We start from the raw sequence: 26372 nt of genomic DNA on the forward strand, positions 1-26372 counted from the left end.
GAGAGAGACAGAGCGATGCAGCATAAGACAGCAGGCCAGTGCTAGACTAGTTCCTACCAGGCCATAAGGTCATAGAACTCCAGGAGCTCATGTCTCTGAGACACACTGTTCAGCCCTTTGTGCTGGGCGTGTGTAATGATGTCATATATTCTATAGAAAGATCAAAAAAATCATCTCTGTGTGAATGACACGAGTCATTCTGTTGTTGTTTCCACATTTCCTTTGAGTGTATAAGCATCTGTGAAAAAGAGGAAACTAGACCAAGCTGTGTTTCAGCTGGGTTTGAAAGCAGCCTAACCCCAGGACTAAGAGCTCTTCCTGTTTCCTTAACACACCTGAGCCAGCTCATCAACTATTTAGACATGGTAATGAAATCTAACATTTTATTTGGGAACATTTTTATCCATGCGCAGTGGGTTTGTAAAAATCTTAGATGGCATTTTTAAAGAAGAACTGTGCCCAGGGATTTGCCTCGACCTCTCTGTCACTGTTTAAGACAAACATGCCTCGTTAATAGACTGGAATGCTTTAAAAACTGAAGCCTCTATTTTGTCTACATTTTTTTGGGTCAGCATACGTGTGAATAAAGTTCATTTGCCTCAGTCACGCCAGTGTGGGGGTGTTTCTGAGCTGCTGCTGCTGGCCTGGCTGTTGGTCCTGTATATATGGAGATAAAATTAATTGACCACTGCAAAATAATCAGTTTCTCCGGTTTCACAATTTATAAGTATTTTATTTAATTGAACATTATAATTGTTTTATTTACACCTTTTATCCCATAAATTACTGACATTTCTCCCAAATTCAAAATAAAAATATTTAGAGCGTTTACAGAAAATGACAGCGGTTCAAAGCAACCTAAAGATGCAATGTTTTCTGGAATTAAATAACGCATAGAAAAGTACATATTCGTTTCCAAACAACACGTCAATATTTGGTAGAATAGTGATCATTTTGAATCACAGGTTGCGTCTTCGCCTGTTCTCCACCAGTCACACATCGCAGGTTAAATAAGACTGGGTTCATGCGATCACCTAATCTGAACCTCAGTAAGTAGAAGGAGGCCTGTCTGTGTCAGAATTCAACACACAGGAACTGGAATGGCTGACATACACGTGGAGTTTTTCCAGAGATGTATATATGGGAAAATATTCCAGTGAGCTATTCATTATAATGTTGTAATATTATAATGTTGGTTATAATTAAATATATACAGTTTTAATTGATTATGACCCCTTACATACAAAGTAACAAGAACACACTTAAAACTTTGCATTTGACACACTTTACAGGTTTTTGTAATAACTCTCATTTATGTTAAGGAGCTATCATAATTTAAGTATGAAATGTATATCCTGATTCTATATTGCACATTTATCTTTTAGTATTGTATAAGGCACACCCTTCCTAAAGGGGCTTTACAGATCATCTGCATGGTATTCTGATGGTTTCTCAGTTTATTTAAATCTTTGTCCTCTATTTAATTCTTCATTTATTCTGTCTCTTAGTGTTAAACTGTCTCTGCTCTAAATTCTTAATCGTGGACTCGGCACATGCTTTAAATTCCATTGCATAGCTTTATACCTACAAATGGCAATCAAAATGAATGGATTGTATCACGCTGTGACGTCCTGCAGCGGGCAGTGTTTGTCCGCAAGAAACGGTGGAGCAGCACGCGGAGAAAAAGAGGCTGCAAAGTTCATGCAGTTGTTCATGTTGACTGAATGTGTCCTGCTTTAGTTCCTGCGCTGTTCGTCGGTTTATTTATTTACGTGTGTTAAAGAAAACAGCACACCCTGCAGCTTCATGAGTTCCACAGCGCTGGGCTGGAGAAAAAAAGACATAATGGAATCTAATTCACAAAACAAAAGTCTTATCAGGTACTTTACTGATGATCTCGACGTCTTGGTGTTGTGTAGTTACACTAAGTTATGTGTTTTCGAGGCATATTTGATTAGTTTTTTTTTTTGTCAAATGATCCATTAGTTCCAGTGGGGAGTGTGTGTGTGTGTGTGTGTGTGTGCGTGCGTGTGTGTTAGTTGTTTTGTATCTTAGCGCTTCCCATCTTCTCTAGCTACTTTATATCACCTACAACCTAGGATCATAACATCCTCTTGCTATTCTTGTCGCAATCCTCTTTCCTCACACCGGGGTGGCTTTCCTGTTAGGCTCTCTCCACTGTTTCAGAAAAAAAGAAGCAAACGGCTTTTAAAACATGTTGTCCTCCTGCTCTTCACAAAAGCGTTTTGTTCCATTAATCTGTCTTCCACTGCATTTTTGCCCCACTTATTAGATAACACACAGATACGAATCATTTTCATGAATGAGAGGGCTGTTAATGGATGCTTTCAAGTGAAGAGAATAGTGACTTATGAACAGTGTGTGTGTGTGTGTGCGTGTGTGTGCGTGCGTGTGTGTGCGTGCGTGTGTGTGTGTGTGTGTGTATGTGGGTGGGTGTTGCAGGGAGCTTGTGTGTATGTGTGGGGGGAATCTTCTAATATTTTCTAGACCGTTGTTTCTCCTCATGTTCGCTTTAGCTACATCTTGTTTACACGAGTGTTAAACAGCAACTAGGTTTCCTCTAAACATAACGTCTCTCGGTCCCACTACCCCTCCTCTCCAAATGCAATATGTAGCGCTCCGTCCAGCGGGGGAGAGAGGAAATCTCAGAGGCTGATCCAGTGAGATAATTGTACCGATCAAGACTTACTGAAAGACTCATGAAAAGAGAGATAACTTGGAATGGTGGACTATTATTAGCCTATAGTAATATGAGAAAGTGACTTTGATCTGTGATTTGGCGATGCGCGTTTGTGCGTTCGACGTTAACGGATTTTGAGACTGCAGGACAGCTGTACTGTTGTTGATCATCTTTCAACTTCTGAGTCTGTTTAACTGAGTGGGAATGTAATTCGGTATTTGTGATATCATTGAGAAATAGTCTAATATTTATTTCACCTTTCATCAATGATGATCGGAGTTGCGCTCTTCACTTTTGCCGTCCTCACTGACGCTCGTTCCGCTCCGATACCGAACCCGTATGCACATGGAGTGGTAAGTAAATAAAAAACCCACCTCGATGAGTTCTTCTGCATTCTACCGAATCAGATTTCATATGCAATTATCCAATTTGAGTCTCAGATAGGCCATTGAAAGTGAATTAAGTAGTTGGTCCCTTTATATATATATATATATATATATATATTTATTTATTTATTTATTTTAACACACACAAATACACACACACACACACAGAGAGAGTTATAAAAAAACTCACCTCATGCACTTGTCTTCCTAACAATTCCTGGACACTGTATGGTCAATTGCATATTCCTCGCCAAATAAATCTCATGGTTCCTAACCAACCTCATTCAGTGTGCCCATGATGTGCCTCTTAGTGTATCTGCGTTGCCTTCTAATCTTTAATATACTATATGTGTAATATAATCATCAGTGGATATATCGTGGATATATATTGTGGATCTGTGTATCTCTGTTTAACCAATACAGCGCACGTTCACACGTTCACACTGGGAGGCTTGCTCTTTAGGATACAGATGTAATCGAGTGGAACTGAATAGAATGGAATCTTTAAAAAATTAGGCATGTATGTGATGTCGTGTGTGTGTGTGTGTGTGTTCTTTCATTTTTAACATCATCTACCTCTGTAGGACTGGTTGATACGTTATGGCTACTTGCCACCTTCAGACTCTCCGCTGGGGCGTCTCCATACGAAGGAAGCTGTTGAGAGGGCTATATGTGAGATGCAAAGCTTTGCTGGGATCAAGGAGACTGGCAGACTGGGTGCTTCATCCACAATACACAGACTCTCCTCAGCCACAATACTCAGACTCTTCTCATCCACAATACACACACTCTCCTCATCCACAATACACAGACTCTCCTCATTCACAATACTCACTCTCCTCATCCAGAATACACAGACTCTCCTCATCCACAATACTCAGACTCTCCTCATCCACAATACAGACTCTCCCCATCCACAATACAGACTCTCCTCATCCACAATACTCAGACTCTCCTCATCCACAATACTCAGACTCTCCTCATCCACAATACTCAGACTCTCCTCATCCACAATACAGACTCTCCTCATCCACAATACTCAGACTCTCCTCATCCACAATACTCACTCTCCTCATCCACAATACTCACTCTCCTCATCCACAATACTCAGACTCTCCTCATCCAGAATAGACTCTCCTCATCCACAATACTCAGACTCTCCTCATCCACAATACTCAGACTCTCCTCATCCACAATACTCACTCTCCTCATAATTCATTCTTTCTCTTTCTCCTTTGCTCTAATTGCTCCTCTTTTCCTACCATCACATGACAGACCACCACAAATCCCTCATTCTTTCTTATCCTTTGTTCCTTTCTCCTTGTGAATCTATTTCTCCTCACCTTTCAGATGGTGCCACTCTGACTCTAATGTCAGTCCCGCGCTGTTCCCTCCCGGACATCCTCGGATCTGAGTTCCATCTAAAGAATGGGAGGAAGAGGAGGGAAACGAGAGAGATGAGATACAATCTCTCAGGGCTGAACTGGAATAAGACACATATCACCTGGAGGTGAGGGCTATCTCTGCCACTAATGTTATAGTAGTAACAAATGCACATTTTATTGAACAAATCTAAAACATATGCAACAAGCTATTTTTTCTGTTTTGCCTGTCATAACCTCCAGATCTCTCTGACTTTCCCCTCCTGCAGTGTGGAGAGGTTTCCCTCTGCCTCTGTGTCTCCCGATCTGCAGCCAGCCCTGGTAGAACTCATCCTCACTCATGCTCTTAGAGTATGGAGTGATACCACGCCCCTCCTCTTCAGCTTGCTCCGCCCCTCCACTTATGCCCTGCCCAAGAACGCAGACATTAAAGTAAGCTTCACCAGCAGGTACCATGATGATGGCTATCCCTTTGACGGCAAGGGGGGCACGCTGGCACACGCATTCTTCCCGGAATTAGGAGACACACACTTTGACGACGAGGAGAACTGGAGCTATGGAGGTCCTGCAACACATTTGCTCACATAAACTGCAAAGGATGCACATCAATACCTTGCCGTGCCCTCGCTCTCTCAGTAAGAATGCTTATTCCAAAGAACTTCAGGTGGTGACATTGTGGCGTTGTGCATTCCGTCCTCAGCTGACAGCAGCAGCGTGGACCTGTTCACGGTGGCCATGCACGAGTTTGGTCACGCCCTTGGCCTCGCCCACTCCTCCTCCAAACACTCTATCATGAAGCCCTACTACCAAGGAGCCGTGGGAGACATTCCCACCTACACGCTCCCTGTTGAGGACAGACTGGGCATACAGGCACTTTATGGTGCAGACCATAAAACACACACACACGTAATTTCAGTGGGAACATAAGTTCTGAAATACAACCTCATCATGTTGATGTTCGCTGCAGGGTTGAGACGGGACCTGAATCCACCTTCCTTTGTCGCTCCACCTACACCCAGTCTGCCCCAACTGCCGAGTGCTCCACACTCACTGGCTACATCTCAGTACGTGGTGATGTTGATGATGATGATGATAATGATGATGTATGGTGAAAGCCAAACCAATGATGGATGCTATTCATTCTCCTGCATGCTTATTCCATTCTTATTTCAGTCCAGACCCCGCTGTTTTGGATCGTTGTCGGGGGGGTTATGATGCTATTGCAAACATCAGAGGAGAAATCTTCTTCTTCCGGCGTAAGAACTTTAGTGTAACAAAATGGTGCAGAGTTATTGTTTTTTTGCATGTGTTAGTCGTCTACACAGTGGCTTACACTTTTGTTGAAAACTTGTTTCTCTCTCTCTCTCATTCTTTCCATTTCCCTCGACTCTCGCTCTCCCTCTTTCTTTACCTGTCTGCCTGTCCATCTCTTTCCTTCCTTTTTCAGGCCAGTACTTCTGGAGAATGCACCACTCAGGCTCTCTGTCCTCTTTTGCGGCAGCCCTGATCCACAGCTTCTGGATCGGTCTTCCTCCAGAAACCGACCGAATCGATGCCGTATATGAGAGGAACGACGGTCATATTGTCTTCTTTATTGGTGAGACCACAGGGATTTTACACAAAAGCTGCATTACTTCTTTACTACATTACTTTACTACTTCTTTAGCTGCATTATTACACACACCAGACCCGGGTGCTCACATTTGTTTTTTCTAGGTAACCAGTACTGGGTTTTCAAAGACACAACATCCCTTCCTGGGTATCCTCAACCGCTGACAAAGTGGGGACTGTGGAATTCTGCAGGAGAGGTTCTGGGAAGAGTTGATGCTGTATTTGTGTGGCCACATAATGGGAGAACCTATGTGTTCAGTGGCAGGGAGTACTGGAGGTTTGACGAGGCAAAGACCCACTGGCAACCCGAGGCAGGCTACCCCAAACCCACCTCCATCTGGGGTGTGCCCTCTGACCCTGATGATGTCATTGGCATGCAAGATGGTAAGCATCGGATTTTAAACACAGTCTAAACATATGCGACACTGCCTTCCCTTACCCAACATGGAAATTCAATGTGTTGTCCTTATCTCAAATCAGACTAAATGTGAACTAACTTTCTTCTAGGGAATACTTATTTTTTCAAGGGCATGAATTACTGGACTTTAAAGAAAGGTAGACTGGAGGAAGACACACTTTCACCAAACTCCATTGCAGCTGATTGGCTGCAGTGTGATGATTTCCTGGCTCCCACCTACAGACCGACGATGCCGCAATACAGAGAGGAAGAATGTGGCTTTAACACAAGCACAGCAGCCTTGGTCCAAGTGTCACTTTGGTCCATTATTTCCTCCATCTACATTACCTTTGTTCACGTTATTGCCATCGTATGATGTACTGCAATTCACTGCAATCAAGATAGGTTTGGTTTGTTTGTGTCTTTTTCTTGGTTGAATGAGACTAATAGTGTAGTGTAGTGTACATTGGAAGTGCATTATATCTTAGTTCTGCTCTTACCTTTACACTGGGAAACAGTAAATTAAATATTAAGCAAACAGATAATATTTTAGAGTTTTAAACAAACGTAATTATGCTGTGTTCCTGTGCTCTGCATTAGACATTTTTGTCAGCAATGTACAAGACGTCCGGAAGAATAAGCCACTTGTTCTTTGAGAGTGGTTCATAACCTACTGGTACCAAGTATCGCGTGATGTGAGCTGTGACGTTTAGTGAGCGATACTTGTTCATTCTGGCCAACGTTACGCACCTCGTTTTGTTTAACAAGGTTGTTGGCTTGGTCGTTGGTTATTTTTCATTCATTTTGTCTAAATTTCTTGGCGGTTGTCTGTGAAGAGTTCATTTTGTTCGCTCCCTTTACGGGGAACAGAGAGGTACGTAGTTTGCGCCGTTAGCTAGTTAGCTAACGGTAGCTAACATCAATACGCTTAGCTAGGATAGCTAGCTCGCGAGCTATAGAAACATGGCCTCTGGCGTTAAGAGTTCGGTCGTTTTGTAAGATATTTATTCTGCGACTAAATGTATGAACGTCATTTATTAGCGCAACAAAATAAAAAATCGATTAAACAAAAAAAGCTTCATTTTCCCTTGATAAAAAAAACGATGGACGCTTGTGAAATGAGCTACGCTATCTCGGCTCAGCTTGCTTGAGCGTGCGGGCCCTATCGTGGTGATTCCGGGCCGGAGTTCCCACCATGGCTTAACACGACACCTTGGGAAACTCTACAGCTTATATATGTCCGATGTGATTGAGTGCATATCGATATCTAAGCATACGTCAACGTAAAGTGTTTTTATCATCGAGATGTTTTGCTGGCTAGTGGGTCACAAGCCGGCTAACAATGCCATGCTGGTGGTTTAGGCTCTGCACGCCACCTAGCCGATCAACCCGGGCTGTAGCTAGTCGAGTACAAAGTAGGGAGGAAATGCGGGGAAAACGCCAGTCCAGAACGGCCTTATTCATACTTGGCTAGGGCTGGATATCGCTAACAACAGTTCGTAAATGTGTTCACTTCGTTGAGTAACGGTAGGTAGCTGGCTGTATAGCTAGCTTAGTTAGTTTCGTTAAATCGTTATTAATTGATCAGGATTAGTTGGCTAACCTAGCTAGCTGCATCTGAATTCCAAGCTTATTCATACCGAGCTGAGTAATTTTGTTCAGCATGATTTCGTATTACACCTCTTATTGTCTTGAGTAGTTACTAATCGGGATTAGCTGCGTGTGTGCTGCCACACCTGTTGAAAACTAGATAGCTAGTACACACAAACTAGTTTAGTAGCGTTTTCACACCGATCCTCGGCCTCCCCAGACGATCTACATTTTTTTCTGTATCTTAGCATGTTTATAGCAATGTACACCTGCTATATGGCTACTGTATAGTTCAGAACAAAATGTGGACCGTCTGGTTTGTCCCGAGGAATTGGTTGAAAAGCATTGGTTCACAGTAAGCGAACTATTGTAACCCCTACCCAATTTGCATTCTGAAACTGATTGCTCAGAAAAAAGTCCATATATTGAGTCTATGAAAAAGCTGAGCAAAATATAACCATGGTGTCTTATTTCAATGCATAAGCAATTAATGGTGAGAATGAACTTATTTGCGGTACAGCTCCACCCCACTTACCTGCCTGTGCTTGACATTTGTTTACAGTCTTCCGTCTAACCCTGCGTGTTTCTTACCCTTCACCTCTGTTGTGCCCAGAGCTGCGATGTATAACGGCATCGGGCTGACCACGCCACGGGGCAGCGGCACCAATGGCTACGTACAGCGGAACCTGTCGAGCGTGCGAGCCAAACGTAACAGAGATGAGCGCGGCGGGCTGAAGGACGAGAAGGACCGGGAGCGTCTGGAGAGCCAGCTCAACAGGCAGCCCAACGCTGACATCCTGGAGCACCAAAGGAAGAGGCAGCTGGAGGTCAAATGCGCCGAACTGCAGGACATGATGGAGGAGCAAGGGTGAGGGTTTTGATGTTGTTTTATGTTGATGGCCATTGTAAAAGTGCTTTATGAAGTCTGTCCATACCATCTGAATTACTCCTGTTAGTACTTCTGCAATAGTACCGATGACAGCCCTGAGCATGTGGTACTGATGACTGTTTTGTCTTTGGCAGCTACTCTGCAGAAGAGATTGATGAGAAGGTGAACAGTTTCCGTATGATGCTGCAGGAGAAGCAGGAGCCCCCTCCCCCTCCCACAGAGAAACCCACGTGAGCGCTGCTCGCTCTGACACTTGTGTCTGAGAAACACCCATTGCTCCCACTAACACCCATTCTCACACCCTCCAGCGTGACAGAGACCCACGCCCTCGCTGCCGCCAACCAGCAGAAGAACGACCGGCTAAGAGCCGCCTTCGGCATCGATGCCGACTACGTGGACGGCTCCTCGTTCCACCCGGATCGCAAAGAGCGTGAGAAGGAAAAGCGGGAGCAGGAGAAGCTGGAACGGGAGAAGCAGCAGCAGCAGCAGCAGCAGCAACAGCAGCAGCAGCAGCAGCAGAGATACCAGTGAGTGGCGCAGAGTCGTGTGTAGTGGCGCAAGCCAAGGTCACCTTTCACCGTACAGTGTGTCTGAGGCATCACAGCTGTTTGGTTTGTAATTTGTAATGATGCTTAAAACAAATTCTGTTTATTTGAAAGTGAGTTTTCTGCCTCAGTTGAATTTTCTTTACATATGGTGTTTGAAGGGGGCACCTTGACTCTGCACTGTTTGAGTCCCATTTGTGTTTTTGTTGCTGGGGTTGTTTTGTTTTTAGCTTTTTGGCTCAGTTAGTGTGAGAGCAGGTGGTATGTATAGCTGTATGTTACAGCTGTTTTTAGATTCTGCAAAACGTATTAACCTATTCCTTCTCATTTTCATTTATAGGTTAGAAGAGTCCGAGGAGTCCGACTCATCAACTCGAAAACAGAGCCGAAAGAAGAAAAGAAAGAAAGGCAAAAGCAGAGAGAGGTGATTGCGTGTAGCCTGAATCAAGCACTGGACTGGAATGATTGTGTGGTTCCAGGCCTTGTGTTGTGATCCCATTCTGATTCCAGCTTCTTTCTCTTTCCCTTTTAGTTCTGAAAGTCCTTCTCCTTCGCCTCGACGGGAAAAGAAGAAGAGCAAGAAGAAGAAGAAGAAAAGGTATATCCGTTATAAACATTTGTACATGGTTGATCCTCAATATAAATCTAACGTGATGTTGATGCTGTTGACTTCTTGGCCGTTTTTGTGAAAGTATAGTGATCCTGTTTTTTTTTGTGTGTTTTTTTTGTTTGTTTTTTTATTCATCCTCATAGTCGTCATGATGATGCCAAAGAAATTTAGAATGACTTAACTAATGTGTATTTTTATTTTTAGGGAGGAACTGGTGGAGAGTGACAAAGTGAGGTAAGTTATAGCTACTAAAACCAGAGTTGGTCGATTTCACTGAGTGTTGTAAGTGTTAATTAAACTCTGGTGCTCTATTTTTGTTAGCAGTTCATCTGAGGACAGACAGGTGTCGAAGAGGAAGAGGAAGAGTAGCAGAAATGATACCCCGCCCCTCACAAAGAGCCGAAAGAAACGCAGTGCATCATCCAGCTCCGCTCACAGGTATTGAGGCCAAATGCCATCGGCCATAAAAGGTTGGATTGTCATGTGATTGTACGTCAGATTATCTGATAGTGCTGCACGGCGTAATCAAAGAAAGATCTGGTGTCAGTTCTCCCAGCATAAGAGTTTTACTTTGCTTTGTCTTCAGTGACTCTCCTGCTCCACCCAAGGAGAGGCAACAGAATCGGCCAGTGACTAGGCCAGAGGAGAGCCGGAAGGGCAGGTCACCAGGTCGCAGGGGTCATGGCCGACACGACGAGAGCCCAGACAGGAGGGAAGGTAGAGAGGTAAGTACTCTAATGCCACCGCCAGTATGGGAGATGGGACTCGTGACTGCCATGCTTCTGTGGCAGTCAATAAGTCAGCAAGGCTCTTCATTAAAGGAGAATCTCCTTTGTTTTGTTAATATTTTCCCTCTGTTTGTTTTTCAGAGGTCTCCGAGACATTCCAGGTCCCTTGAACGAAATAAGCGAGACAGGGAGAAGGAAAGGGAGAGAGAAAAAGAAAAAGCCGCGAGAGGACGGCATGACTCCTTGTCTCCGTCTCCACCCCCGAAACAGCAGAGGGACAGGAGGCCACGGAGCGAGGAGCAAGAGAAGGCACCTCCCAGGAGAAGGCATGACTCCTCCTCTCACTCTCCTTCTCCCAGACAGCAGAAGGAAGGGAAGCAGAGGAGCACAGAGAAGGAGCGTGAGGAGGAGAGGAGGAAGACGGACCGGCAGCAAAGACGACACGACTCCTCATCATCGCCGTCACCACAGAAAGACAGAGCTTGGAGAGGACGGAGCAGCGAGAAGGAGAAAAGGCCTTCACCGACCGCACATTTGGACAGGGCCAGGGACGGAGGGCGAGACAGGGACAGGCAGAGGGACAGGGGAGGGGTCCCCACTAGTCGGAAAGACGACCGGGGAAGAGGGAGTGATAAAGTCAGGGAGAGGGAAGGAGCCGGAACTAGTGACTCTGCGTCCCCCGCACGGTGCTCGCCGCCCTCAAGGCCCAAGCAGAAAGAAACAGAGCGCAACAGGGACCGAGAGGAGCAGAGGGAGAGGGAGGAGGCACGCCGACGAGAGGACAAGAGGAGGAAAGAACGAGACTCGGGGAGGGAAGAGGCGTCTGGCTCGGGCAGGCAGCCTTCAAACGGGAAGCACTCGGAGGAGAGACCGTTGGGGAGGGACGGAGAAATAGACAGGAGGACCGAGCGTGACAAGGTCCCAGTGGAGAGAAACGACAAGGGGGTGAGGGATGGGGAGGAGAGGCTGGGAAGAGCGCGGGACCAGAGCCTGCAGGAGGAGGAGAGAGACAAGGAACAGATGAAACCTGGCAAACGACAAGACAAAAAAGAGGAGGAGGTGAAGAAAAGCAAGACCAAAGCTGCCAGCAGCAGCAGCGGCAGCAGTGGCAGCAGTGACAGCAGCAGCAGCAGCGATAGTGACAGTGACAGCTCCTCTTCCTCCTCCTCTTCCTCCTCCTCTTCCTCCTCGTCATCGTCCTCCTCCTCATCCTCCTCATCCTCGGACGATGAAAAGAAGGAGAAGGCAGCCACCGATGGGAACAGCGGTTTTGGTAAGCTGGTGCCTCACGCTCTGATGGCTCAGGCTGTGGCTCAGAGAGAGGAGAAAGGAGGAAGGGAAGTGGAAACGGAGAGGGAGAAGACCTCCCCCGCAGAGAGGAGGAGCGCTGTCTCTACACCAGCTCAACCCGTCCATGCTCCACAAATCAGGGACGAGGAGAGGGACAAGGGAGGCCGGGAGACGACCAGAGACAGGAGGCTGACGCCATCAACACCTCCACAGAGAGCGGCCCAGAGGGAGAGCCACTTGGAGAGGGAAAGGGATCGTGGGAAAGAGAGGTACACTCCCACAGAAATCTCCAGCCCTCCTCCGTCCCCTCAGAAGGACAGGGGGCGAGAGATGGGAGGGAGGAGGTACAGCCCCCAGGATGAGGGCAGGACCCACAGCAAAGATCCTGGAAGGCCCAGAGAAAGATACTCCCCCTCAGAGCTCGAGCGTGAAGCAGACCGCGCCTCACTCAGCAGGGAGAGGAGCAGACCAAATGAGAGAAAACGGGGGTCACCACCCCTCTCACCGAAAGGCAGAGGACGGAAGGAGGGGTCACAGAGCAAACGGCCTTCGTCTCGCTCCCGGTCTCCAGCACGACGCACTCCACCTCGGCAGTACCTAGATCCTGCCCGCTCCCCCAGCCCAAGGCGAGCAACCAGGAGAGCCTCCCCAGCACGGAGCCCCCCTACCTCACACAGGGACAGGGACCGGGAACGGGACAGGGACCGAGACCGCAGCCGGGACAGGGACAGGGACCGAGACCGCAGCCGGGAACGGGACAGGGACAGGGACAGGGACCGAGACCGCAGCCGGGACAGGAACCGCGACCGAGACCGCAGCCGGGACAGGAACCGCGACCGAGACAGGAACCGGGACCGGGAAAGGGAGCGTCTCAGGGAGAGGGAGCGAGACAGAGGGAGGGCAGGAGACAGAGATCGCTCCCGAGAGAGGCGAACGAGGAGTAGCAGGTCACGAACGCCACGTAGACGCAGCCCCCTCTACAGGTGAGACATGGCATTCATGCTTTTATTTTTGTTTCTCTCAAGCTTAACCTTGGTTACATATTTCAGTGAATCTAGACAAAATTGCCTTTTTTTTTTCTTTTTTTCTTTTTTTTAGTGAAGTTTTCTGATAGTGTATAATTACTGAAAGGAAAGCACAGCTGGGATGCAATATGTGCTTTATGTTGCCTTAAAGTGCTTTTTACCGCTTCTCATCCAGGTCACGTCGTTCTCCTTCTCCTGCCTACCGGCGCAGAAGTAGCCGGTCTCTGTCCAGAGAGCGGGAGAGAGAGCGGGAGAGAGAGAGGCAGAGGGAGCGAGAGAAGGAAAGAGAAAAAGAGAGGAATCGTGAGCAAGAGAGAGAGCGCGAACGGGAGAAAGAGCGGGAGAAAGAAAGGGAGAAGAATGCAAGACCACCTCCATGCCGCTCTCCCTCCTCTTCCTCTACATCATCCTCCTCCTCAAGTTCATCCTCCTCATCCTCACCCTCTCCTCAGAGGAAGGTGAATGCAGAGAAAGGGATAAAGCTTGATTCCCAGAAGGACCGAAAAGCAAGCGATAACAGGGACAGAAACAGAGAACCTGAGAAGTTAAAGTCTCGTTCCCCCACCCCTCCACCCTCACGAGACACACGTGGCCCACCTAACCGGTCTGGCCATAGATCCCGCTCAAAGGAACCTCCTCACCGTTCCAGATCACCAGCTGTCAGCCAATCAGAAACAAGGGAGCCATCCAGGGGAAGATCACGGGGCCAGTCACCAGCGGAGCATCACCCAGCTCAAAACCAAGAACGCTCAACCAGAGCGGAGGATGCAGTGAATGGAGGACCCGAGAAGGATGTCATAGGGCAACGGAAGAACAGTAGGAGCAGCTCTAGTTCTTCGTCATCCTCCTCTTCCTCATCGTCATCCTCGTCATCGGATAGCTCTGACTCTGAGGCAGAGAAGGGGAAGGGGTAAGTAGTGATATCTAATGGAGGGGTTCAGCTGCTGGACTGAAGTTCTGGATTAGCTGGGGCTAATTTTGTGTGCATTTTTAAAAAAAATTTTTTTTTTACCCCTCTCTCCCCTTTGTATTCCAGGCCTGGCAAAGCAGTTGCAGCTCAACGGTCTTCCTCATCTTCCTCATCCTCATCAGCCAGTGACAAGGAAGCAAAAAAGAAAAGGTACATTTCCTGATGTATCACATCACTCTGGACATGGCTGTGTTTCTGCAGATTAGCATTGTTGGTCTTTCTCTCGTGGCTCTCAGCCCTCCCCGCAGGACGAGGGTGCCTGCAGACTCTCTGAGGGACTCCAGATCCCTCAGCTACTCTCCCCCTGCTCGGCTGCGCAAGACTGCCCGCTCTCCTCCTGAGCCAAGGTGCACTGAAAAGCTGCTTTAAAACAGCGCGTGTCAAGAGTGTGTGTGCGTGTGAGGGTGTGAGGGTGTGAGTATGGACATCTATGTTTATTTGTGGGTGATGGCAAAACAGAAAATGCTGTTACGTTTTTTTTTTTTTTTAATGCAGATTATATTTAAAAACTATTTTAAATACCACAGGGAGAGAGAGAGACTGGCCAATCACAGTACATGTATAACTGTGTAAAATGTATCACAAAATCTAGACCTGTTGTCAGTTATTTTTGGCTTGGTATAATAGTTTAGATAGATATTTAATTTAAAAAAAAAAAAAAAAAAAAGCTTGTTTTTAATCTTGGCCAATTTTAGCTTTGATATGGCCAGGAGGGGTCAGTCATTGGTGTATGTTTTGAGATACAGGTCAGTTAACAGCAGTGAATGTTTGCATTAAAAAAGTATTAATATTATTGAACGAACAATACTGCCAGGAATTTTCAAGAATGGAATGCAGAAATTGGTAAAGTAGAGGCATATGAAACCTTTTCTTGCAATCTGGAAAATTGGATGTCTATAGGCGTAAATGGAGGGAATTTTTGAGAGGCAATGTGGTGACACACTGGCTATATATTATCTAGGTTTTATTTCTTTATTTTTCTTTAAGTGATATATATTTGTTGATGATATGACTTTTTATTTCTGACCTGAGAGTGTTGGGGGCAGTGGGAGGGTTGCAATACAGTTTTGATGATTTTCAAGTTAAAGTATGTGTGTGTTTATATTGCTCAGAGTAAGGGGGAAAGAAATACTGTCAGGGATCTCGTAAATATTCCTGTTTGAAGTCTCATTTATCCAAAGCATGCATTTATGCAGTTCATTGCCTTTAATGATTTTTTTCCCCTTCCTCCCTCTCTCAGGAGGTCCAGAAGCAGATCTCCACGTAGCAGACGGAGTAAATGACTGCGTTTAACTGTACCTCCTCCTCTTGGCTCTGTCCCCTTGGATGCTTTCCAGTACCCCACCTAGAGTGTACAGTCTGAACTCTGCTGGTGCGTGAATCGGATGCAGCCAGCGCCTCTCATGAAGACACGTTTTGATCTGGAGTGAAATTTAGCCTCTTTTTTTTTTTTTTTTTGGTACTAGGATTTACCAATGGGGATCTTTTGTTTATTTTCACTTTTATTATGATGTAATTCAGTTGTAAGGAGAGAAGAAATGCTCATCACTTATTGTTCTGTGCCAACGGATCCTCCCACACGGTTTATGTAAACACCAGTACATATCCATACCAAAAGAGTCCCGTACTTCTCTCTACCCACTTCTGAATGTAGATAAAACTTGTAATGAAATTGTTATTGCTGAACGGACAGTGTCCTGCTTTCATGTATGTGATTAGAATCAAAACTTTTGTTTCTCTTTGTGGAAAAAACCCAATGAATAATAATAAAAGCGGTTGTATCTTCATTTGTGTCTGTTTTTATTTTTTAAAGTCTTATGCTTTAACAAATCGACGTCTTGTGGTTTATGTATTGTGCTCAGTGCGGTTCTGCTTCTTGCCCGTTAATCTATATACTAATAATTAGAATATTAATGTTATCGTTAGTTTCCTGTTAACGTGCGAAGCGCCTATTAAATACTACGTCCATACTACGTCATATTAGTGCGCCCGTGTTTGAACGAAGTTTTCCTAGGCACGAAGCGGTGAACGAACATTTAGTGAGCCGACTGCTCGAAATATTGATTTCTGCTAAAGTAAACAAACAAAAAATGGGCCCAGTTGAGGTAAATATTGTATGCTGTTTTCCTTGGAAGGCCGAAGGCAGGAGTTTGTAGGTACCCTCTGAAGACAAAAGCGCCAATATTGTCAACGCTAAGCTAACTAGTGATCGCTGGTATAGTGAACGTTAGCAGGCTAACTTTGATACTATCACATAGCGCTAGCATATCTAGTCCTTTATTAAGAAATACAAGAAAAAACGTAAAATCATCGTTGTCCTTGATTAGTTGTAGAAGTCGCTTCTTGTTCGTTTCGTTTACGGCTTGCGCATCTCTCCCCAGCTTCTCCACATGTCCGTGTTCTCGCAGACGTTCTCCCCCTGCGGTCGTTTTTTGGCAGCTGGTAATAACTACGGAGAGATCGCTGTGTTCAGGTGAGAAAGATGCCACTGCATCAAAACCTTACAGTTCACCGGTGTGCATTAAATTCATTAGATCTATGTTTCAGAGCGTTCAGATACTGAACGCTCGGTAGTCCATCAGTATTTAATAAACTGTGAACACGTTTTTTTTTTCTTTTCTTTAAAGTGCCGAGATAGATTTGCCATGTTGTTAATGCACTTCTGGAGAGTCTAACTCAAAACATGACGCTATGGCCACATTTGCAAACATTCGTCCAGTTTGCTTACAACCCCTATTTGCCATATTGAGGAGTTCTCATCTCATCTTGAGTTCTGTCGTTTAACTTTTTTGAAAGCTTCATCTAGCAGGTGTGTTTGCTCTAACTGCCTCGTGACGTATTGTGTCCTGTGTAGTACACACACACTTTATTGATGCCTTCACTGTTTTTGAGCGTTCTGGACTGTTGCCCTGTTTCCGCACAGCCTGTCCGCTGCTCTGAGCCCAGACGCAACAGGCATGAGTCAGAAACCCATTCTCACGTTTGCTGGTTGGTACCTTCTTCATTTTAAAAGTAGCCCTGCCTTTACATCTCAAAGCTTTACTTTTGTCCAGCTCTCACTGCCTGGCAGGCACAGTTCAGGTCCTGTTGGATTAATGGTGTGTGTAATGGCTGATCTCTGTCTGTCTCTCTGTCCAAACATTGTGTCCTTTTGTCCTTCCAGCCCATGAGGGCCCTGTGTTCTCCCTGATCTCCACAGACACGCATCTCCTGAGTGCGGGCAACGGTGAAATCAGTGCATGGAGCTGGGCTGAGCTCACCAAGAGGGTAAGTAATGAAATCGTCAACCAGCTGTCTGTGACTGGGATAGGACTCTTATTATGACAGCTCTTTTCCTGGCCAGTTTTGAGCAATATGTGTAGAATTTCTTAATTTAGTTCCCACCAGAGGTACATAAAAGTGATTTGGTTAACTGTTTTGTGTTATTTGTGTCTGTCTTTGTTATAAACTCCACAGAGCACCAAAGCTTTATGGACAAGGAGACCCAATTATAAGTAAGTCACTGGTCAAATCTTTGGTGCAGAGAGCTTTACATCACTCTGATCTTTTGCTTCTGTCTTAAATGTGTCTGAAATGTTTTTTGTTCTAGAACCAGCCTTGAGATTCCAGAGATCAATGCTATGATTGTCAATTCAAAAGTAAGGCCATTAATGTGATTGATGCTCATTGTATTATGTTTAAAAATATTATGTATTTTTTCCCTAGTAAAAAAAATAAAAACCAGCATGTTAGTTTTATTAGTTGTCATATTTGAGGATTTGTTTTGAGTCGGTTGGCATCGTGCTCACCCATACGTGCCGGCCATCTGTGGCTCTGACACCTTCATTGTCTTGCAGGACAACAGCTTGATAGTTGGCGGGGGTGACAATAACATTCACATCATGGATATGGAAACCGGGACCTTCAAGGTTGGAGCAGAGCAAATATTCCCACATATTAACTACAGGGTGTTGTTAAAGTGTCATACAGCACCAGCTATGCTGAGTGTGTTGCTGCTCACATCTTTTCCTCTGTCCTCTGTCTATAGTCTGTACTGCAGGGCCACAAAGACTACATCCACTGCCTGTCTTTCAGGGAGAGAGAGGGGGAGCTTCTCTCAGGTGGAGAGGATGGGGCGGTCAGGATATGGGGTGAGTTAATAGCACACCAGTGTCTCCAGAAGTCATTACTTGTGTCTGTGACATATTTAGGTGTAACTAGTGATGGGTGATTGAGGGCTGCTAATTGCTTATTTTTGTGTAGCAATTAAACATTTCTTTACATGTTTTCTTTAAACTTAGCCTTTTTACTGAATCTCAGGATCAGTATCTATAGTGTGGGGGAGGGAAAACAGCTCAAAATCCAGTCTGCCAAAAATCCAGAAATAGCATAGTAGATATTATCTGTATGCTGACTGACACAATCTGCCCTTCCACAGACGCTCGGACAGGCCAAACGGTGCACTGTATTGAGGTATTTAAGTATGAGGTGAGAGCATTGATAAGCAGACACATGCAGTATATTAGACACAGCTGTAAGAACGGCGCTTCATGGCTTTCTCCTTCCTCTCCATCTGGTGGGCTAGGAATGCACCCGCCCCCAGTTTGGGAAGTGGATTGGCTGCCTTACGACAGACTCTGATTGGATGGTAAGCAGGAAGTGTCCAGTTTGGTTGGACAGTGAAGACAGTTGTCTCTATTGTTTGCATTTGACAGACTTTCATGCGTGCTTTCAGTGCCTGTAGAGAGGTTTAGACTTGTCTGGCTGTTTTTTGCATTGTGTAAGATGACTGCATCACTCACAACGAGGAGGCCTTCATAGGCCACTTACTTTCAGGAATGTCCTCCGTAAGCGCTCGGGTCACAGATGGAATGCTGGTGATGGCACGTGCCCTCTTTTGTCTTTCTTCTTTAGCTCTGTGGAGGAGGCCCGGCTCTCTCTCTCTGGCACCTGCGCTCCATGTCTCCTACCTCCGTCTTCTCTCTAGCTGGCTGCCAGAGAGAGGCTGTCTTCTACCAGGACCTGGTAAGGCCTGTCCTTGTGTGATGATTGTATCCTGAGGTCCTGAGTAATCAAATCATACACACACATCAACATACAGGTTTTTTGTTTTTTTTTTAAAGAAAAAGTTCTTATTTGGGTGTGTTGCCACTATGGAGAATTATTTAAAAATAAACCATTGTGACTGATGGTGGCACTTCCACAGCTTCTACAATAGTAAAAGTGTTTTCTTTCACCAAGCTCTTGACTGAGTTCTAGTTTCTATAGTTTCTAACATGAAAACAAAGGTGATGAGAGCACCAGCAACATGGGCAGCTTATCTTTGTCTTCCTCTGTGTTCTGCGTCTGGGAGATCCTGACAGTAGGCGAGGGGCCGTACGTGTCCCACTGTGTTCCGGGAGGCACCGTAAAGGCTCAGATCCCGTCCAGTTCCCCCTCACTCAACACGCTTACCCTGAACCTCAACAGCAATGAACACAGGGTGAGTGGTCCCAGCATCACGAAACAAGCCAGTCTTCACCTAATCCCTGTGTTGGTTCAACTCTCTTTAGTGCTTGATACTGCAGTTCAGACTCTTGTCAGTAATTGTTAATAAATCGTTTAGTGTGGGATGTTTCTCACTTTAACATTTATTTTGCAGGTAATGACAACTGCAGGCAGTAGTGACCAGATCGATGTTTTCACCAACTTCTCCTACAGAGCCTTCTCTCTGTCTTTCTGACACCAACACCCCCCCACACACACACACACTCGCTTGTAATAGTACCTTTACCTTTCCTTGTGAGGACCAAATGTTGACCTATGTTAGTGACACTAAACATAGGTCTAATCCTGACCCTGATCTGAACCCAAACCACTACTTTGTCCCTAATGTTAATTCTAATTTGTAATCTAATCGTTATCCAAGGTCCCGAAGATCTAAAACCCATTTTGGATTTTTTTTAAAAAAAGAAAAACAAATAAAAGATTTTGGATTAGAAAACCAGACCAATGCAGATGACTTTTGTGCATTTCTCATCATTTTAGTTCTTCTTAAGAGGAAGATCCTCTTGTGTGCAGAAATGCAAGTATACACCTGTCCTTTCATAGATGAAATGTAAATTTTATTTTTATAATAAAAAAACATTTAACACGTTTTTGTTCTTTTTTTTTCTCCCTTTGGAGGTGCATTCCAGACCTGAATACAGTACAAAGGAATTTTTCTAAGTAACGACGGGACTATAATGCTCTTACGTTGTGGAGTGATGAGGGGTTTTTGGGGTTTTTTGGGTCCGTATTGATGAATAGCGAAAGCAGTGGAGAAAGCAGCGTCGGCAGATGGAGAGCAACGCCTGCAGTAAGACGCTTGCAGTGACTCGCCGTTCAGGCAGGGCGGCCAAGCACCGGAGAGACTCCCAACTTTCTTCATACGTGCTTGCACTTCACTCCTAATGGAACACCGCCCTCAGTCTGCAACTCAGTAGCCAACAAAAGAGGGAATTTTAATCATACTTGGTTGGATGGTGAGCATCGATGAGGCTTAACGTTAATAAGGTTTAGCTTGTTTTTAACAACAGATTAATGATATTTTGTGACTAATTTGGGAAGTGATCTGTTAGCTGAGCGGCTAGGCTAGCTATCCTAGCTCTCGAGCTAAATGTTTTGAATCGCAGTTAGCTGGCAAGATAGCTATTTTTGTTTACAAACCGTCGTTTTTTTTAAATTAAATATGTGCACAAACACGGGACTACTAGTGGAAAATCTGATTAACTTCCTCGCATTTGTTGATATAACGATAAGTAGCTAGTTTAACGGAACTGGATAGGATGTCTTTCAGGTGTGTCCTTTCGTCTGATTTACCATCATAATTTAGTTTTCCTGGGTTTAGTAAAAGTTGTTTTTTTTCCTCGTGTTGTCCAGCTATTTACGTGATATAGTTTAACTATCTTTTAAATTAAGAGCTTTTGTAACCGTAATCTGTGGTTAACAGTATTCTCGTTTCAATTAATCACTTCTGCTTTTCTATGTAAAAAAAAAAAAACAATCATCCTAATCCCGCAGTTCACTATTGCTACCAAATTCTGCTTTGATGTAACCTTACCCCTATTCCGGTCTGCTATGGGGAAAGCATACTAGGTAATAATGGGTTTACTCCTGTCATAACAAATTTGTTTAAAAAATTTACAGTGGAAATATTCTATCAGTCATTTCATGTTTTTTTTTTTTAGATGCGCTGCCCTGGATTAACGACCTAATGCTAGCTTGCTGGTTAGATAGCAATAGCCAGATTTTACTTTCACTCTGTGCACTGATTTACACCGTGGAGAAAAATAAACGAATCTAATGTCGTGATTATCTTGGCATGCTGGGTTCTCCCCCAGATGTCACTTAACCCTTATAGGTTTTTAGACTGTCTGAAATTGAAAGTGAAAATTCAGGATAATGTCCGGCCCTTCCTGTTTTTGTGGAAGTTTATTGGAGACTTCGCCCCAATGTTTGCAGTCTCCAGTTATCAGTTACTTGGGTTTTGTTTGAGTACTTTCAGATTGATTCTGTCCGCTCATACATTGGTATTAGACCATACAGTGTGCCCTTTGCACCTACAGTGCCTCCCATACAGGTTAGTCAGCAGCGCGTAAAGCTGGGGTTCTGATACCAAAATGAGTTTATCAGAGCAGGGTTTGTGGTCACACAATGTAGGTAAAGTTAATTTTAGTGCCACAGCTGCTGTTCTGGGGTCCCGGGATTCCACATGGTTATCTCCACAATATAATGTGTTTACTATACTTTTTTTCTGTATACCTTTCGCCATTTTGTCTCTTTTTTTAAGCGTATAATAGTTATCCTAATTGTGTTAATGTTTCTTTCACTGAAGGTGAGCAAGAGGACTGGACCTGCTGTGCATTGTACATTTTTCACCGAGGAGTTTTGGGAATATACACAGAAACCATTAGGACAGTCAAAGAGAATGGCAATGAGGTTTCCCCCTCTCAGAGGAAGAGGTTTTAGTTTTAGATTTTCTGTTAGTGAGAAGTTAGGATGAGATCACCAATCTTGGCATCTCAACATTTACAACACACGCGTTCACTGGAAAACTGGATTCCCCTAAAACTCATCACTGAACACTTGTGATATATGCAAGCAAGCATTTTGAGCAGATTACTTTGTTAGCAGCAGTACAGGATTCAAATAGTTTGAATCAAAGCAAGAGCTAAAGCAATATTGAACAGTTAGATCCTTATATCTGTCTGCCTGATGGGACTAGAGCTGAGAATTAATTGCATCTTGATATAATGAATTAAGGACTTTGCACTGAATACAGACAAAAAAAATTGTTCTAATAGTAATGTGTCCATTTAATGTAAAGATTATCTTTCTCTGATTTATGTCCACAAATGAACTGGAATTTCTTGGATCGCTTTAAACTGGAAGTCTGGAATCAACTGGATTGACCCTTATGTGTTAGTTTTATGATGCTTACACTAAATTAACCAAAGCCCTTCCCATTCGGATGTAAAACGGCTGTTGTCAGAGAGGAGTGACGGACACCAGGAGCCGTGACAGAACCGTCAGCTGTTACACTTTTTTCTAGCTTGGACACGTTTGCTCAGGACACTTTAAGGAATGGCGGGAAAGGACTACCACCACCTCTTCAAACTCCTCATCATTGGTGACTCCAGTCAGTTTGTTTTCTACTCTTATTCACTCTTAAGTTTCTCCACTCTGAAACTGCTGGTTTAAAAAAAAAAACTCCAATGCAGGATAGAACCTCTTTCTCACTCCCCTTTTAACACCGTCTGCTTCCTCAAAACCTGTTCGCCCTTGTTCTCACATGCATTACACAGTGTCGGGCCATTTCCTCATAGTGCTTCATCTTGATAGTTACTCTAACGGTGTGCCAACTGTAACTGAATGCCGTCATCATCAGGCAGCACTGCGTAAACTGCAAGCTGGAGATAAAAAGGAAGTGAAACCAGCTTGTGTGAGGCTGTTCAACCCATCCTGAGTGCAATACAAATGAGTAATTCTCACACTCACCCTGAGATTTAACTCTCAGCAATAAAGGAGAGCTCATTGCTTTAGGAATATGGACATGTGTGGAGCAGAGCAGTGAAATTTATCCTGAGTAGCTTCATATCGTGGCCTTTTGGTCCAATTGTTTATAAAATAACATATTGCAATATTTTAAAAATGACATCCATTTTGATTTATGAATCTATTTATGTTTTATCAAGAATGAAGTTGTAACACTTTTCTGTGATTTGTTTTTCTAGAAATATTAGTTATTCTTGAATTTTTTTTATTTCTATATTGTAGCTTTAGTCTATTCATTTATGATTTTCTTTTTTTTCAGTGTTACAACTTTGTTCTCACAATCTGTTTTTGTTTGTTTGCTTATTTGTTCTTTTGGAACAAATGGCATTAAAATGCCATTGTAGCTTTAAATGTTGAGCCAAGGCAAAGATGTCACTCGTCGTGCTAAGCAGCAGTCTCTCCAGCTCCCATTTCAGTCCACACTCAGCAGATGTAACATGTAGCAGCTGCTCACTTCACACTAATTCAGAGTACACGTTGTCCAAGATCATGGGATATTTTTGTCCTAACTGTTTGAGTTTTCAGTGTTTAGAGATTGAACTAATCGAATCTGTTTCTTAAAAACATCATTTAGAGGTTATTTGGATTTGAGGTGCTTTATATAAATCTGGCTGTTTTTCAGTCCACTGAAAATGGAGGTCTGTCCAACTGATCACTTCATTAGATACACCTACTCTGTTACTCTACCTGTTTTGCTATGAGTCTACTAAGTTTTATGAACTTAATAGACTCAAGTTGTCTTATCTGCACAATCATGTTTTCTATGACCTTTTTCATAAGTGAACTGTTGTGTAAAAAAAAAAAGTATTTATTTATGAATACATATGTATATCAATTTACTTCATATTTACAGTTGCGTGTATATTAAAAGCATCCAGCTAACACCTGCTCTTGGGTCAAAACTAGGCCACGCACGAGAGAGGGTTCACCAACAAAGGTTGACAGAGTACACACAGAGCAAAGGACTGTGGTACAGTCAGTCAGCTGACCTCTGGGTACAGTAGTGGTGCCGGCATTGAGGGCGTGGAGCTTGGAGCTGACTATAAAACGTTTGGCAAACTCTTGGGACCACAGAGTAGGTGTACTCTACTGCTATGGAGCAGCCGTACCTTATGAAGTGATCACTACTGTAATGCACTTTATTTGCTTGTCATGAGTGTGCTGTTGGAGTCGTACAAAGGACTAGACGTAGGGGTAGGGCACTTCCAGCTAGGGGGATGAACACTGAACTGCTCAGACACTTCTCCTTCCATTTCTGTTGCAGATGTTGGGAAGAGCAGTCTTCTTCTGCGATTTGCAGACAACTCTTTTTCTGGTAAGTTTACTCAATATAGAACTATGTCATTTTATAATTTATATTGTATTATAAATACTTATATTTATTTGTTATAAGAACTATGTAACTTGCACCGCTCCTGTCCTATATAGGTAGTTATATAACCACTATTGGTGTAGACTTTAAAATTCGGACGGTGGAGATAGATGGAGAGAGAGTAAAACTCCAAATCTGGGACACAGCAGGCCAGGAGAGATTCCGCACCATCACTTCCACGTAAGCAGTTCCCGACAAGAGCACAGTATTCGCATGACATGCCCAAAGCTCACAATATACTGACACACACGACCTTATTCCCAGACAGCATCTCACATGGTTTACTTCTCCCTCTCTTCATCACAGGTATTACCGGAACACCCATGGGGTCATTATTGTGTACGATGTCACAAATCAAGAATCGTTTGTTAACGTTAAGAGGTGGTTGAACGAAATCTCCCAGAACTGTGATAATGTCTGTAAAATTTTAGGTGAGTTTCCAGATGGCTGACATTATATTGTTTTACAAAGAATAAACCAAAAACGGAGCACACAGGCTGTTGAGAAGCACTGCACGTTGAACTTTTCATTTTCAGCCATACAATGCACTTTTTAGTTCTTAATTTATTCTCTTTTTCATCTTTTATCTCAACATTTACAAGTTTAATGTAAACTTTTAGCACTTTTAATATTTTAAGAATTTTTTAAAATATTTTAATATTTTCAGTTACTGGTTTATTTACATCTCTATTTGAAATTAGTTTTGTTTAAATCATCTGTTTTAATTTTAACTTCTCAAATTAAATCAATAGTGATATTTACCTGTGTAGCAGCTCATGTATGTGAAGCACTTTGAATTGTCGCTGTGTATGAACAGTGTTGTAGAAATAAACTTTCCGTGCACTGAGTAAGGTGGTGATGACCAGTACAGCATACTCCATAAACATGTGATGTACAGGGCAGTCTCAGACCATGTTAGTGAGGTCTCACCTTCCCTTTCTCTTACAGTTGGGAACAAAAATGATGATCCCTCCAAGAAGCAAGTGGACACCCAGGATGCTTTGCGTTTTGGTGAATCAGTGGGCGTCAGAGTATTCGAGACCAGCGCAAAAGAAAATGTCAACGTGGAAGAGGTCATTTTTGTTTGTTTATCTTAGTAGAGACTTGGTATTGTAAGTGTACTGAGCTGAGAGAGGCTCAAGTTAGCTGTTGCAATGAAATGTAGAACATTACAGCTGAATTTTTCATCAAACCGATGTCCTATACACGTAATTTTGTGACTTTTCTTGTGAATAATTGTATTCACAATAATAAATCTCCCAACCCCCCACCCAGATGTTTATGGCCTTTACCTATATGGTCCTGCGCGCAAAAAAACAGAGCCAGAGCCGAGCAGAGAAGGAGCGAGAGAGGGAGAAGGACACGGTTCACATCAACGCTCACAGGGACCGTGAGCGGAGAAAGAGAGGAAAGAAGTGCTGTTGAGAGAGCCACATGCAGCACCTGCAGGCAGCCAGTGCAGATTACAGGAAATAAAAAATAAATAAATAGTTTTGCTTAACTTTGCACTGAGAAGGGGGACAGGGAGGGACTGGACTGCCACTGTTAAGTGTGATAATGTATAGGGTGTTGTTTTGTTCTTTTTATAAAGATCTCTGTCAATGTAATTATTACTAAAATGGATTTGACAGCCCAGAATATTACATAGTCATTAGAAGTCTAATCATGGAAAGACACTAACAGTCCTAAAGTGTTATGTGGTGATTTGAATATGAGAACATTGGTTTTATGTCAAATGACAAAAGATGTGTTGGTGAGCCAAGTAATTTGTTCACATTAATCATTTGAAATGAAATAAAAATTTAAGGTGCACTGTAATTGT

At 43.8% G+C, this 26372-nt stretch overlaps 5 protein-coding genes across 12 annotated transcripts in view; all 5 read left to right on the top strand.

Moving 5' to 3' along the window:
* Window positions 1–13, top strand: part of unc119c (unc-119 lipid binding chaperone c) — a 3272-nt gene extending 3259 nt beyond the window's left edge. For both annotated transcript variants that reach the window (XM_081711532.1, XM_027015706.3), the window contains one exon: window positions 1–13. This exon is cut by the window's left edge and continues 268 nt beyond it. The gene's annotated coding sequence lies outside the window, so the exon portion shown is untranslated.
* Window positions 14–155: 142 nt separating this feature from the next.
* Window positions 156–6988, top strand: mmp25a (matrix metallopeptidase 25a). Of its 2 annotated transcripts, none has more exons than XM_027015657.3 (10): window positions 156–3054; window positions 3672–3804; window positions 4438–4597; window positions 4739–5031; window positions 5170–5349; window positions 5437–5533; window positions 5643–5725; window positions 5917–6066; window positions 6186–6464; window positions 6588–6988. In XM_027015657.3, the coding sequence occupies exons 1-10, from the start codon at window positions 2968–2970 to the stop codon at window positions 6851–6853; spliced, it is 1728 nt and encodes a 575-aa protein (XP_026871458.2). In that variant the 5' UTR covers window positions 156–2967; the 3' UTR covers window positions 6854–6988. The 2 variants fall into 2 exon arrangements, with proteins under 2 accessions (XP_026871458.2, XP_026871459.2); XM_027015658.3 differs by having other exon boundaries at window positions 156–1880.
* Window positions 6989–7191: 203 nt separating this feature from the next.
* srrm2 (serine/arginine repetitive matrix 2) lies at window positions 7192–15911 on the top strand. 2 transcript variants are annotated; one of them, XM_027015655.3, is made up of 14 exons: window positions 7192–7351; window positions 8681–8935; window positions 9091–9186; window positions 9265–9483; window positions 9842–9925; window positions 10034–10099; window positions 10316–10345; window positions 10433–10549; window positions 10698–10836; window positions 10981–13112; window positions 13330–14064; window positions 14191–14274; window positions 14361–14471; window positions 15365–15911. In XM_027015655.3, the coding sequence occupies exons 2-14, from the start codon at window positions 8688–8690 to the stop codon at window positions 15405–15407; spliced, it is 4104 nt and encodes a 1367-aa protein (XP_026871456.2). In that variant the 5' UTR covers window positions 7192–7351; window positions 8681–8687; the 3' UTR covers window positions 15408–15911. The 2 variants fall into 2 exon arrangements, with proteins under 2 accessions (XP_026871456.2, XP_026871457.2); XM_027015656.3 differs by having other exon boundaries at window positions 10436–10549.
* A 209-nt stretch (window positions 15912–16120) lies between these two features.
* thoc6 (THO complex 6) lies at window positions 16121–20239 on the top strand. Of its 4 annotated transcripts, none has more exons than XM_027015687.3 (13): window positions 16121–16229; window positions 16506–16597; window positions 17048–17112; window positions 17288–17391; window positions 17581–17618; window positions 17714–17762; window positions 17961–18032; window positions 18152–18254; window positions 18542–18591; window positions 18689–18751; window positions 19018–19128; window positions 19457–19585; window positions 19745–20239. In XM_027015687.3, the coding sequence occupies exons 1-13, from the start codon at window positions 16215–16217 to the stop codon at window positions 19823–19825; spliced, it is 972 nt and encodes a 323-aa protein (XP_026871488.2). In that variant the 5' UTR covers window positions 16121–16214; the 3' UTR covers window positions 19826–20239. The 4 variants fall into 4 exon arrangements, with proteins under 4 accessions (XP_026871488.2, XP_035385014.1, XP_081567654.1 ...); XM_081711529.1 differs by lacking the exon at window positions 16121–16229 and adding an exon at window positions 16752–16933; XM_035529121.2 differs by lacking the exon at window positions 18689–18751.
* A 141-nt stretch (window positions 20240–20380) lies between these two features.
* si:dkey-16l2.16 (ras-related protein Rab-35) lies at window positions 20381–26368 on the top strand. Of its 2 annotated transcripts, none has more exons than XM_027015688.3 (7): window positions 20381–20606; window positions 21959–22762; window positions 24443–24493; window positions 24607–24730; window positions 24857–24981; window positions 25499–25623; window positions 25826–26368. In XM_027015688.3, exons 2-7 carry the CDS (start codon window positions 22708–22710, stop codon window positions 25973–25975), a joined length of 630 nt encoding a protein of 209 aa, XP_026871489.1. In that variant the 5' UTR covers window positions 20381–20606; window positions 21959–22707; the 3' UTR covers window positions 25976–26368. The 2 variants fall into 2 exon arrangements, with proteins under 2 accessions (XP_026871489.1, XP_026871491.1); XM_027015690.3 differs by lacking the exon at window positions 20381–20606 and adding an exon at window positions 20613–20920.
* The last annotated feature ends 4 nt before the right edge of the window (window positions 26369–26372 follow it).

This window comes from Electrophorus electricus, chromosome 3 (assembly GCF_041902795.1).
Source record: "Electrophorus electricus isolate QZ-2024a chromosome 3, ASM4190279v1, whole genome shotgun sequence".
In the NCBI taxonomy this organism is placed as follows: domain Eukaryota; kingdom Metazoa; phylum Chordata; class Actinopteri; order Gymnotiformes; family Gymnotidae; genus Electrophorus; species Electrophorus electricus.